We start from the raw sequence: 14,105 nt of genomic DNA on the forward strand, positions 1-14,105 counted from the left end.
ATGGAGGAGAGGAGAATGATGTAAGCAGCTTTGGGCCCCACTGGGGAGAAAAGAGGGATATAAATGAAAAGGGGATTTAGAAATGAAGAGAGAAAAGAGGAATATAAATGAAAAGGGGATTTAAAAATGAAGAGAGAAAAGAGGGATATAGATGAAGCGGGGAAAGAGAAAAGAGGGATATAAATGAAGTAAATAAATGGCATGTCGTTGGTCCGTATATCTAAAGGAAGGGGGTGTTGATTTTCTCAGTTTCTTACTGCAGATGCTCACTGTGCCCCCCATGCTGTTCGTGAGGGTTCCTTGACCCTCCCCCAGAGCAGACTTTATGGGGGGTGGTGCTCAGTGGGTTGGAGGGGGAGGAAGTCGTTCCACTAGTGGCAGTGCAGATCCAATTCCATTATTTATTTATTTATTTATTAGAAATATTTATATATTTGCCTTTCTCCTAAGCATCTCTGTGTCGCTCGGGAAAGCATCCAAAAATTATTTCACGTGCCTGCAAATGAATAGAGATATATATATCAATGTCATTTACTTTTTGGTATTTTTTTTCTAAAGAAGAAAAGTGAGCTTAAAAAAGACAGGGGGGGTTGCCTACAATGAAGGCTGATTGGGTGTTCCAAGAGGGCAGAAAGGCAGTCTTACAGATGAGCTATTTAAATATATTTCCGTTAACTATTGCAAAAATGTGGCACATAAAATAAGAGATATTTTCCCCATTTGCTTCTCTTTTCCTCATGCTTCTCTCCCCACCCCCTGACCAGAATAAGCTGGAAGGCACTGTGTGGACAGATATAGACGACGCAAAGGTCTTCAAGGTGCTGGATCTTGAAGATCTCGAGAGAACATTCTCTGCTTACCAAAGGCAGCAGGTAACACATGGCTTGTGGGAATGGGAGAAGTGCATCAAGTCATTGCCTGGTATTTTGGAATGCACCTTTTCATCGCCGTCGTCACCTTTTTTGCACGTACCACTATTTTAACTTGCCTTGTCGGTTTAGCCGGTTGAAATTCCCCGTGGGCATGTCTGTGTTATTTTTTTTTTTTAATGGTAGTCTGTGGCCTGGTAGAGAAGCTCTTTGCGCAAGCATGTGCACGTGACGGGACATTTCAGAGGCCACGCATGTTCAAATAATGAAGATGGATAACTCGATGAATCACTTGGCATGGCTACAAACTAACTCCACAGATGTGGCTGCATGCAAATGATTTGTCTCCTCGTTTATAAATAAGCAGGGCTTTTTTTCAGGGGGAACGGAGTTCCAGAACCTCTTGAAAATGGTCGCATGGCTGGTGGCCCCGCCCCCTGATCTGCAGACAGAGGGGAGTTTAGATTGCCCTCTGCACCGCTGGAGCGGCGCGGAGGGCAATCTAAGCTCCCCTCTGCCTGGAGATCAGGGGGCGGGGCCACCAGCCATGTGACCATTTTCTCCGAGGGCAACCCACTGAGTTCCACCACCTCTTTTCCCAGAAAAAAGCCCTGTAAATAAGCCTTCAGTTGCATAGCCTGAATTATGATTCCCCCCCCTTAAATAAGCCTCCGATCTCTTAACTGTTGGTATTGTAATAACAAATGTATGTTGGTGCTAGAGGGCAAGTCAGAAGAAGGAAAGAATCTACGTTTCTTAAAAAGCAGGATGCCCATCAGGGCTTCCGATTCGTACAGCAAGCATCCCTCTTTAGAGTGGCAGCGGATCAAAATATTGGGTGGAAAGCAGCAATCACCCCAGCTCAAACAGCCCAGAATGGCCAAGGGTCCCCTCATGCTCTGCCACTTTCCATACGCACACTTTGCTTTGCAAACACCAACCTTTCTTCTTTACACACATGGCACCTTCTCACCCTCCCCCCTTTCTCACTTATGCTCCTTGGTCACGTCCATCTGTATATACATGCTTCCCCAACACAGAAAGCACTTCCGTGTGGGAAAAACATGTGAAATCCAGTTAGATTCATGCCTACGATTTCGGCACGCACATTTTGCTGCATGCACACTGGGTGCATTCAGGCATCATGAAAAACTCGTGTTAAAATGAGGTTTTGTTGGCATTGGCACAATCACATGTTTTCTGTTTTTATATTCTCTCTCCTCATTCCTCCTGCCTCCTTTCATGAACAGAGAATAGATTAACGCTCCCTAGTTTGATCAAGCTCCTAAAGCAAGTGTCCTGGAAAACTGGGAGTTTATTTTTCTACACAAGCTGTGATTCTTAGTTAAATCCCATATTGGAATTCCAGTTTATGGGGTTCTCCAGTTTGCCCTGGCACCAATTGTTCAGACACAACACTTTGATTGAATCATGTAAGTTAAAAATATACTGCTGGATGTTTGACTTCTTCATAATTTTGTAACCACAGAGCCCCTAAATCTACACTGTAACATCTGTAGCCATATAAAATCGCTTTTGATAATCAGTGTCCTTGAAACGGGTGCTTCCATCTAAAACTGGCTAATTTTCAATCCTACAACAAAAAAAGCCATATTAGTGCACATCACTGAATGTAGGCCATGTTTTCCTGTGCAGTCTGAAGCACACACACCAAAACAATGGTTTTCCCCAAAGGAAAAATCATTAGCACACCCACAAATCGCCGTCTGATTTTGTCATGAAGATCACACACCAGATCCATACACATGTTGAGTCTGCTGCCTGTACATTGATTCATTAAGAGGGGAAGCACAGATGGATAAAGAATTTACGAGGCAGCTGTTTGAATTGGTCCTTCCTTTGGATTTCGTTGTAATAAGGCAGTAACTCAAAGTGTTAAGAAGGGCCGATTCCAGACGGCCCCCTGCCTTGCGAAACGTCGCGCGTCGTCGCGCGTCGTTGCGCAGAAAACGCGAAATATCGCGTTTTCTCGCGCGAGTTTTGCGCGACGTCGCGCAAAGCTCGTGCGAGAAAACGCGATATTTCGCGTTTTCTGCGCAACGACGCGCGACGACGCGCGACGTTTCGCGAGGCAGGGGGCCGTCTGGAATCGGCCCAGGTAAAAGCGTGTGTCTGGTGTATGTGTTAAGGTAGTGGAGCTACTGGTGATTTCTAAGAATTAGCTTTCATGCTAGTCTGTTAAGAGTAATACTCAGAATTCAGAAGGTAAAAATCTTTCAAAGATGAAGCAGCGTCTACATTTAAGTCCTTTTTAGAAATTACAAGTTCAGTCTCTTCCTGGTGCTAATCAAGAATTGGGTGGCTACCAGGTCAGGCGTCAATAGTTACATAGCACTAAAGTCGAAAGGAATTTGTGCAAAAAGAGGATCTGCTCTTCATCTCTCTTGATATTTCCATCACAGTAAACATGAGTACATTGAGGCTGTTGAGTAGTTATCAAGGGTAGAAGAAACACAGAAACCGGCCCTATAGGGTATTGAACTTTTGCCCCATCCAGTTTAGTATTTTCTGGTCTGATTGTCGGTGGCTTTCTCAAGTTTTTCTCCATAGTCTCTTTATCTTTTAACAGCAGATTGCATCTGGGATCTCTTCTGCATGCCAAAATCCCATGTTTATTCAGTGTGGAATTGGAGACAATTGGAAAGTGGGAAATCAAAGAAGGGAGAAACTTTAATTCTAGGTCCAGGACTTAGGTGGGAAAGAAACACTGGGAAAAGCCATTGTAAATTGAGATCGATCTCTGCAGTGTGCCGGTGTTTTGTGATTCAGAGTAGCCTTCTCCAAGCTGCTCATTGGAACTGGGAAACCGGACTTACAAAGTTAGAGTAACTGGAAGCTTTTGGTAGAGTGTTGCTTGATAGGGGAGTAAGGGCTACTTCACATTGCTTTCCCGTATGAAAGGCATCTCTCAGTACACCTGAGTGTAAAGTGGCATGTTTTAATTAGCATGCATGCACCATGGGAAGAATCAGCCAATTCTTTCTTCTCCCTAGGTATGCATGCAGTGCAAAACACACAGAGGCACTGATTAAAAGTGCAAATCTAGAAATCCGTGGTTTGCTGTCTCCTGTACGGTGTGCAAAATTCCCCTCCGTTAGAATTGTGTCTTGGGTGGAAAAGCTCCTTTACAAATCCCTTTCGTAAGTGCCAAAGGCAGAAACCACAGGGCCAGCGCTTTATGCGGTTCTTTGTTCCAGCGCAGCTTTGTGCAAGGAGCATTTCCAGTGGACTTTGGCAGCGTTCCATTTACCAGTCTCAGTGTTAACTTATTGGTTGCTTCTATCGTTTAGCTTCCCTGATAATTTGAGATGAAATAATTACAGGATATAGTCACGATTGTAAGAGGCACACACCCACAGTGTCAGCTCTTGTTACAAATGAATGCGCCACGGGGCTGTTACCTCAGAAAACAGTCTTGTTAAAAGGAGCACTTCCAGTCTATGCAGTCCAAATATTTGCTGTTGCATTGGAAATCGAATCTAGGTGCAATTATAGAAATATTAAGCTCTCTTTACCAGCACTGATTCTTCCATCTTGGAACTCCTATATTACTTGGAAGGCCATTTGACTAGTCACTGCAAAGCAACTGTGGCGGGGGGCGGGGGGGGGGTATTGGCATTGCAGCTAGGAGAGCAGGGGGTCAGAGATCTGCTCTGAGGGATGCAATCCCTCATGGGAATTTCCTGTTCAAGTCCCCACGAAACAAACACTGCGCTATACTTGCTCAATTTCAATGAAGCTTGTGTAGGAGAACTTCCGGAGAGGGTTGTAAGCCCTGGTGCCACGTGAGGGGTGAGTCCCGTTTGAATTTCCTGCCTGAGGCACCGAAATGTCTTGGGCCAGTCTTGGATAAATCAAATCTTGTTTTCTTTTTTTTTTCCTCTTGAGTTTGTAAATGTTTGCACAGGGAAAATTGGCATGGATGTGGAAGGACGGCTACTGCACTTGAGAAAACAAATCCTCACGTCCTAATTTACAGAAAAAGCCATTGATGGTTAGCTTTGGCTGCGTGCCCCCACTTCGTCCACACAAATCTTTCTGTGTAGCAAGGTGGGAAAGGGCGGGGGGGGGGGGGAAGCTGCCCTACTGCACAACTTTTGAACTCAAAAGATATTTACATTCTTGACTTACATCGTTAGATTTTTTAAAAAATCATTTCAGAGTCTGAAAGGGGGGCTCTGCTTTAATGAGGCCACTGCTTTAAAAGAGGGTTCTCAGTCCTTGTAATATGTTTATTTAAAAGTGTAACAGCTCCCATTATAAGAAGCGAATAGTGCAAATCCTGACATTTTACATTGTTTGTGTGGAACACTTGGAAGGCTGTGATAAGGACGGCTTCGGATGTTTGAAGGGACTTGTGCTTCTAGGTGATGTCTGAAAGGAAAGGCACTTTATTCTGTGCCTGTATGCTCATGCACCTCATACACCCTTTAAGCACCAGGACAAAAAGCACGAACCGTAATGTGGATCTTGTAGGTGAATGGATTCCTACTTAGTAAGGGGCCACTGCTAAAAAGGCCATGTGAAAAGGACATTGCAGAGCTGGGGGAAGTACAGAAGAAGGCAACTAGGATGATTAGGAGGTTGGAGCTCCTTTCCCAGGAGGAAAAAATAAAGAATCTGGAACTTTTCGGTTTAGAAAAGAGATGAATAAGGGGGAGAGGGACAGGGTTATATGATAGAGGTGTATAAAATTATGCACACGGTAGAGAGAGTGGATAGCGAGAACTTTTTCTCCCACTCCTAAAAAACTAGAACTCGAGGGTGTCTCACGTAGCTAATGGGCAGGAGATTCAGGATGGACAAAAGGTAATACTACTTTACACGAGTGATGGAAGTGTGGAATTTGCTGCCAGAGGATGTCATGACCACGACAGACAGACAGAAAAAATCCCACGGGAGGAAAATGTACACTCTACTCTGTGCATATACTTTATAACATTTAAAGTGCTCAAAACTCTATCACCATTCATATAAACAGTATTACAGTACATAATAGTTATACTTCATAAAGGGACAGGCAGTACTCTCGTTGATACATGCAGGGCGAGAGTATTGCCTGTCACTTTAATGAAGTATAACTATTATGTACAGTAATACTGTTTATATGAATGGGGATTGAGTTTTTATGAATTAGCACTTGAGCACTTTAAATGTTATAAAGTATAAGCACAGAGTAGAGCGTACCTTTTTCTCCCGTGGGATTTTCCCCGCCTCTTATGCTGTGTTAGAGGATGTAGTGACGGCCACAGGCATAGACGGCTTCAGAAGGGGATTGGACAGACTCATGGAGAATAGTTCTAACCAGCTAATAGCCACTGGAGGGAAGCTCCGTATTCAGAGACGGTAAACTTCTGAATCCCAGAGGCAGCATAAGAGACGACTTCAGCCTCGATTCCCTGTTGTTGCCCCTCCACCGTAACTGACTGGCCACTGGATGAGACAAGAGTCTGGACTAGATGGACGACCGGTCTGATCTAGCAGAACTGCTCTTACGTTCCCATCATCCTAACCTTCCAAACATTGGGCGGGGGAGGCTAAGCATGACTTCTTTAATAGATTTGGAGTGTGTGAGCTCATGTTGAAAGAAGCATTCCTGGAGATACGCTGGGCCGTAATCGTTGAGGAGTTTATCCTAGCCAGAATGTTTTTAAAGCCAGTACAGCCAAGTCCGTATAGCTTGCACATGTGCTTATTGTTTGATAAATTGCTGCATTCATCAATAACTTTATGTTCCAATTATTCTGACTTGGAGCTTCTCCACCCCCACCTCCCTTCCCGAAAAGGAGAAAGTAGTAGAGTGCACATCCAATGAGTACGGTCTAAAAACGCAGTTTGTAAATTAAAAGGGCAATGTAAATGATAAATAGTATTCCTGCGTTCCAACTTCCGATGTTTCTATATAGCTTCAGATGGGGACTGAGGGAGTTTAGCCTGCGAGATTCTCTGTGGTTATTGCAAAGTGGGGGCTTTTAAAATGGGCTCTCTGTTGCCAAGGGTCTCCCATCTTCATTAAGCGAGCCTTAAGTGCAGTGCAGATATTTGAAGATCCTCCCCTCTGACACAGCTGAAGCAATAAAGCTTTCGGCTAGATAGCTGTGTGCACAGAGCCTGTCTCCGTGGAACTGAATTTATGAGCAATTTTCAGAGCATTTGGAGCATTTTGCAGGCTCACCTTGACCTGCTAGACTCAAGCGTCTCTTTCTTCTGCCTCTGGGATCTGGCGCAGTCAGATGGATGCAGAAATATTCTGCCCTCAAACTGTCCACTAATGAGAAATAGGACAAGGGCTGGCGTCTTCCCTTGTGGCACTTCAGCTAATGGCATGTGATTACTACTGTGATATGAAACTCGAGTTTTAAAAATGGGTTTATAGTGACACGTGAAATGGAAGGTGTTGGGGAGGAAGAGCTGAGGCATCCGTATTAAGATTGCAAGTGTATGCATTTTACTTGCATTTTTATAATATAGCAGAATACGTTTGGTCCTAATAAGTCAGTGCTGCTGAAATCCACAGAAAGTCGGGCAAAATTCAAAGCCAGCAGTACCTTATAAAACCAACAAAATGAGAAATGTTGGTCTTCTAAGATGCTTTACAGATGATACCCTGACCTGGGTAGCCCAGGTGAGCCTGATCTCATCAGATCTCAGAAGCGGGATTTGCCTTGGTTAGTAATTGGATGGGAGATCTCCAACAAAGACCAGGGTTGCAGAGGCAGGCAATGGCAAACCACCTCTGTTAGTCTCTTGCCATGAAAACCCCACCAGGGGATGCCATAGGTCAGCTATGACTTGAGGGCATTCTCCACCACCATTACAGATGAGAAGCCTGAATTCTCCCTAGAAGCTAAAATTGTGAAACTGGGAGCCGAGCTACAAGTGATGAATGGCACTTGCCTGGCAAGTGAACAGACTCACTTGTATTCCTCCCTGTTCACTTGCCATTCACTTGTGCTCCAGTGGCAAGTGAACAGGGAGGAATACACGTGAGTCTGTTCACTTGCCAGGCAAGTGCCATTCATCACTTGTAGCTTGGCTCTGAGACTTATCATTGTTTGGTCACATCATGAGAAGACAAAACTCACTGGAAAAGACAATAATGTTGGGAAAGGTAGAAGGCAGCAGGAAAAGAGGAAGACCTAAAACGAGATGGTTTGACTCAATAAAAGAAGCCACGTCCTCCAGTTTGCAGGATCTGAGCAAGTCTGTTAAAGATAGGAGGTTTTGGAGGTCTTTTGAGAGCCAGTTTGGTGCAGTGGTTAAGAGCAGCAGGACTCTAATCTGGAAAAACGGGTTTGATTCCCCACTCCTCTACTTGAAGCCAGTTGGGTGACCTTGTGTCAGTCACAGCTCTTTCAGAGCTCTCTCAGCATCCCCCCCACCCCACCTCACAGGGTAATTGTTGTGGGGATAATAACGACATACTTTATAAACCTCTCTGAGTGGGTCTTAAATTGTCCTGAAGGGCAGTGTATAAATCGAATGTTGCTGCTGCTGTTGTTATTATTTCATTCATAGGGTCGCCATAAGTTGGAACAAAACTACTCTTCTGAGACTATACCATAGAAAGTTAACTCACCTTGATTGGTTGCCAACTAACCAAAGATGTTTTAGTTGCTTGGAACATGTGCCTTAATGCAATTAAATTGAGGGCCGGATGAAACATCATGAGGAGAAACGTGTGTGTGTGTGTCCCCATGTCCCCTCATTCACACTCTTGCAGATTGGTGGTGGTGCTCTGCCACTGCCTCTACCTCACCGCTCACGATCACTTTCAGCATTATTACTGTTGTTTTTAACGCCACGTTCGTGCTGTGTCATAATGTGGCGGTCAAAGCAGCTGATGATAATTGCGCATCTTCTAAAGTGCTGTAAAACAGTCACTGCTAAAACGTGAACAGCTAGGAACTGTCTTGTCCAAGGCTGTCTGAAACTGGAACCACAGTGGAGGAAAATACTGAAAACAGTAGAGAGTGGCGCAGTTGGTCACCTGGGAGTGGTGCAGGGCGCTGCTCCCCTCACCTGCGTACACACAATTTTTGTGATCCTCGTCTCCTCGCTTTAATGCAATATCAGCCAGGCTGTAAGACATTTCTAGTGGTGTCCCCTTAGTTTTTTCATGCACTACTGAAGATTCGTGTTTGCGTGACAGCTCCTGTTCGGGTTTCGTCCAATGCTGAGGACCACTTCCATCCCCAGTTTAGCAGCAAAGTTGTGTGCGATTGAGCATTCAGGTCCCTTTAATCCCACGTGTGTTTCGCAATGTGGTGATTTACATTAACAGCATTGCTCCGTTTCCTGTGCACGAGTGCTTTCCTTTTGGTATGTTATAAAACAAACCTGATGCGTTACGTGTTAAATCAGGTGGCGCAGAGAATTTAATTATTTATGTCATTTATAGTCTACCTTTATCACTGAGACTTAAGGGGGATTACACAGTGTGAGATTAGTACAGTCAATGTCAAGAACATTTCCATAAACAATGCCATAGGGTAAATAGATAGAAGTTTACAAAGACATAGCATTAGCAGGAATCCAGTACAACATAGTGGTGAAGTCTATGGTCCCTAACTCATCAACGAAGCATCTGAGACCCCGCTCCCTACAATACGGCCCTCCTATCTGGGTAAAAAGCCTTTTTGAAAAATTCGGTTTTGCATCATTTGCGGAAAGCCAGGAGAATTCTTTGCAGCACTTGTTCGTTTGCAACAAGCGCTGCTAACGCAAACTCACAACTGAACAGAACTTAAAAATTCACCTGTATTTTGAGTGATGTCAGATCTGTATAAAAATATGTGCTGGATGCAGAAAGCAGTTAGTTCCCTCGATGCAAATCTGGTGCAGAAAGTGCTGGTTTATTGCGGACAAGAGGGCTCTCTCATGCAGTCAGTAATCGTTCCAAGATAGAAGCCTTCTAATGCTTCTGGAGTAATGTGAAACTAGAGGAAAATGTTAGGGGAGGAATATTGTTGGGTGTATAGGGTGTAGCACGTAGAAAGATAAGAAATGTTAGTACAAGAAGTGCCAACTATTGAAGATTGGACTTACAAATTGCTGTATATGGCTGAAATGGACAAGATGACAAGAAAATTGAGAGATCTGGACTCAGGGCAGTTCAACACAGACTGGGAGAAGCTGAAACAATACCTGGAGAAGAAATGGGAGGTGGGAGGAAAACTGTGGCAGTTTGAGAACTACTGAAGTATTGAAGTAGAGGGGGGAGACTTTACCGGGGGGAGAAGAGATAAATGTGAATTAATAAGCAGTCAGATTAATAGATTGACATATATATAGATATATATAGGTTAACAAACAGAACATAGAGAAAATAATTAATTATAAGGACTAAATATAAGGAGCGATTAACTAACAATCTTTTTTTTCTGACAAGTTTTCTGACAAGTTTTGTACCAAACTGAATGTCTGAAGATATAGATGGGTCAAATTGATTGACTACGTGAGGAGAGATATATAGAATTATTATAAAAAGATAGAATGAGTAATATATATAGAGAATAAGTCAAATTGTTTGATATAAACGAATGTATGATCTATATGGTTTATGATATATAGAAATACCTGAAATTGAAAAATTGGGATAAATTGTTTATCTAAGATGGAAACAAAGGCTTACAGTTTGGGCATATAATGTTAAAAATAGTTAAGGATGTACTGCTTAGAATAATGGAGAATATATATTTGTTTTAGATAGAGGAAGCTAATAAAAGTAAGGGAAAGGGGACAAAGGGTTGGAAAGCTGTTGGAAGTCAACAAAAAGGGGGGGGAAAGGGAGGGGGTTAGAGATGAAAAAATTGGGGAAAATTGAATGTAAATGTGGAAATAATGGATTCTAACCCAATAAAAAATTTTTTTTTTTTTAAAAAAAAAAAGAAAGATAAGAAATGTTGTTTGGAACATTTATTATAGTATGTATGAGCGTGTGTGTGTGTTCGCGCACATGCGCACGCGCATGCACACGTGCTCGTGTATCACTCTTCAGTGCTTGAATCTTTCAATGCAAGCAGAAATTTAAATGGACTTAGCACAGTTCTGCTTGTGCAAGATCTTGTGCAACACCTAGTGTTTTCCTCCCTATACATTATAATGCCCTGATATTGGTTGCACCAGGTCTTGTGCAAGCCGAAATGCAAGGAGGGATACAATAAGCTTGACTTAGCTTCTGCAGTATTTTTCTTGCATTTCTGCTTGCATAAGAGCTCTAGCACTAGCAGAACATTTTGCACTGGATCCACCCCATTTTAGCTATTCATTCATTCATTTATTCATTTGCAGTCAACCACCATTAAGAGCCATTCACATCTATTTACAACAGCCCTAAATAAAACGGGAACCACATAAAATTCCATCATATAAAATGTGAAGCATAATAAAGACATAATACAATTTAAAATACATGTTAAGATTTTTAGCTATTTGCATGGTTAAAAAAAAAATCCAGCATAAAGGGATCAGGAAATGGCTTGTTTGGGAGAAGATAGAAGAGTGTGTTTTTTTGTTCTTGGCAGGGCGTTGTGGTGGCGGCATACAATGCAGTAAGATCGAGTGCCTTTTAAATGGCACTAAAGCTACCGTGACACTTGGGAAGAAACCTTGAAGGTGGGGGCCACTTCACACACCATACAGAGGCAGCCCAAGATATGCTATTCCTTAAAATTACTTAAACATGTTCAGTGCTGTCCTAAGAAGAGTTACTCCAGTCTATGTCCATTGAAATCAATGGGCGTAGACTGGAGTAACTTGTTTTAGGATTGCACTGGTTATCTAGGGAGTGTTCCTGAAAGTGATCACACTAAATTTTTTTTTAAAAAAAGGAAAGATCAGTCCTCCATATCAGTGTTCTCTCTGATCATACTCAGTCTGGGTGAAATTCTGCTCCTATGCAGACCAGTGGCAAAACTTGCATTTGTTTTAATGCCATCATCATCATCATCATCATCATCATCATCATCATCATCATCATCATCATCATTACTACTACTATCATCATCATCATCAACAACAACAACAACAACAACAACAATATCCCGCCCTCCCCACAAGCGGGCTCAGGGTGGGTCACAACCAAAGACAAGGAGACAACATAACGCCTAGAACTGCCACATGTTGAAAACCTAGAGAAATCCATTCCCCGGCTGCTCCCAGCTACTGTACTGTGCAGAAAGGTTGGCGACAGCTTACTAAGAGTTAACCAGCTCACATAGTTCCCTTAAATAATGTGACCCAAATGAAAGCTGGTTGGGAAACCATTTCTCCTGGAGATGATTCATATCATGCTAGAGATGAGATACCGTGCTGTAAAAATCCCATGAGAACATGACAAGTCGGCATTGTTCATGCCTCGCAAGGCTGCGAGGGACTAAACCACCAACTCTGCCTTGAAATTAACATGATAATATATCAGATAAAGCATCCAGGAACCTGTTATACCTCCAACCTTGAGTGTCGTGTTTGTACAGGAATCAAGACTGAGGCAAAACTTCCCTTGCCTGGTAAGCATAGAGCCATTAAACATAATGTTCAGAGAGAAAATCATTAGAAGCTGGTATTTCAGATTAGCAGAATGCTCGTGGGGCATTGTTTTCTTTACATATACCTTTGAATTCCTTCCATTCTGGCAAAGGCATTTGATGTGTTGCTCTTAGACATTTTACCGTCTCCAGGAATTCATCTTTGTCCCTGGCTGTTGCCGAAGCAAACAAGTGTTGTGCGTGATTTTAGCAGATTGTAGCCTGGTGTTTTCATCAAAACCAGGACTTGCTAACATGACCAGCGAACCCAATAACTCACTCCAACAGGATTTGAGTCCAGTGGCACCTTAGAGACCAGCAAGATTTTCAGGGTATAAGCTTCAGAGAGTCAGTGCTCCCTTCTTCAGTGTCTAAAGAAGAGAACTCTCAAAAGCTCATACTCAGAAAATCCTTTTTTTCTGAGAGGCCACTGGACTCAAATCCTACTGTTCTGTTGCAGACCAGCACGGCTACCTACCTGAAACTAACACATTTGTATGATTATGTAGTTAATTGATTGCTGAAGTAAGAAGTCCCATGTTTATTTAAGGGGCACTTGGCTTGCCTCTTTTAGTTTTTCCTGCGTTATAATGAACTCGGCACAGAAGTGGAGGCTTTATATGCGTCCCACAATAATGGGTTATATCCAGCAAAGTGCTCGGGCTACATGTATGGATTTTCTTCATGGACTCCTTCTTCCAGCAGACCCTTTTGATTCCTAGGAGCTGCGTGAACAAAAAGCTATGAAAGGGGGGCAGGCTGCAGTGAGGAGGAGAAACGGAGCAAAATAGTCTCTGTTCCATCGGTACAGAGCAGATCCTTTTCTGCTCATGATTGTTGGATACAGCCACCAAGACATGATATCACGGCTGTTTAGAAGTATTTGGAGATCCTTCCAAGCTAGTTATATCCAAGACTGGCTTGGGAATGTGAGCCAGATCTTAGGTTATAGGAATGGCATCCCTGTAGCCTTCTATCCCATGCTACTTTGGTACTGTTGGAATGGCTGACGTCGTGTGGGAGGGCCCCACAACCCTGTGGCTTCCCACACTGATGGTGCCATGCCCTCTGGGCATGCTGTCGTAGGCACTGGTCCATGTTGTCGATCTCTCCACTATTGATCCCTCCTTTATTTTACTTTTAAAAAAAATTTATAAAATGTATATCCCTCCTTTCTGCTGTGTCAGGGTCAACAAGGTGGCTAACAGTAAAAAAAAAAAGCATCAAAAGGCACATCATAAAACCAACTAAAACCAAAATACAATGCAATGATAAAAAAGCAAAAACAGCAATAGAAACATAAGGCAGGAAGGAAGGAGTCACTGGGGGAACAGCAGATTAAAAAAAAGCCTTCACCTGCTGGTGGAAGACAGTGATAGACGGGATCAGACGACTGTCCCTGGGGAGGGAGTGGCATAGTTTTGGCACCGTAACCCAGAAGGATCTCTCTCTTGGATTTGCCACCAGTCTAACCTCAGAAAATGGTGGCATCCAAAGAGGGGCCTCCGAAGATGACCGTAGCCATTGATTTTCTATATGTCTATATAGTGTGTTTTCATCCAGGCCTACTGAGCTCAGGGTGGCATGCCTTGTGGTTGGAGGGAGAAGAGCAGCCTCACTGCTCCTTTTGACATCTTGAGAACTAGATACTGCAAGATTCAACTCCAAAGCAGTCTCAGGTGCCTTT

At 43.2% G+C, this 14,105-nt stretch overlaps 1 protein-coding gene across 2 annotated transcripts in view; it reads left to right on the forward strand.

The window, feature by feature from the left end:
• DAAM1 (dishevelled associated activator of morphogenesis 1) overlaps window positions 1-14,105 on the forward strand; it is a 210,934-nt gene that overhangs the window by 164,060 nt on the left and 32,769 nt on the right. For both annotated transcript variants that reach the window (XM_054970185.1, XM_054970186.1), the window contains exon 15: window positions 765-872. In XM_054970185.1, the coding sequence (XP_054826160.1) occupies window positions 765-872 (108 nt within the window). The remainder of the gene's footprint in view (window positions 1-764; window positions 873-14,105) is intronic.

The sequence above is a fragment of the Eublepharis macularius genome, chromosome 2 (genome assembly GCF_028583425.1).
Source record: "Eublepharis macularius isolate TG4126 chromosome 2, MPM_Emac_v1.0, whole genome shotgun sequence".
Classification (NCBI taxonomy): domain Eukaryota; kingdom Metazoa; phylum Chordata; class Lepidosauria; order Squamata; family Eublepharidae; genus Eublepharis; species Eublepharis macularius.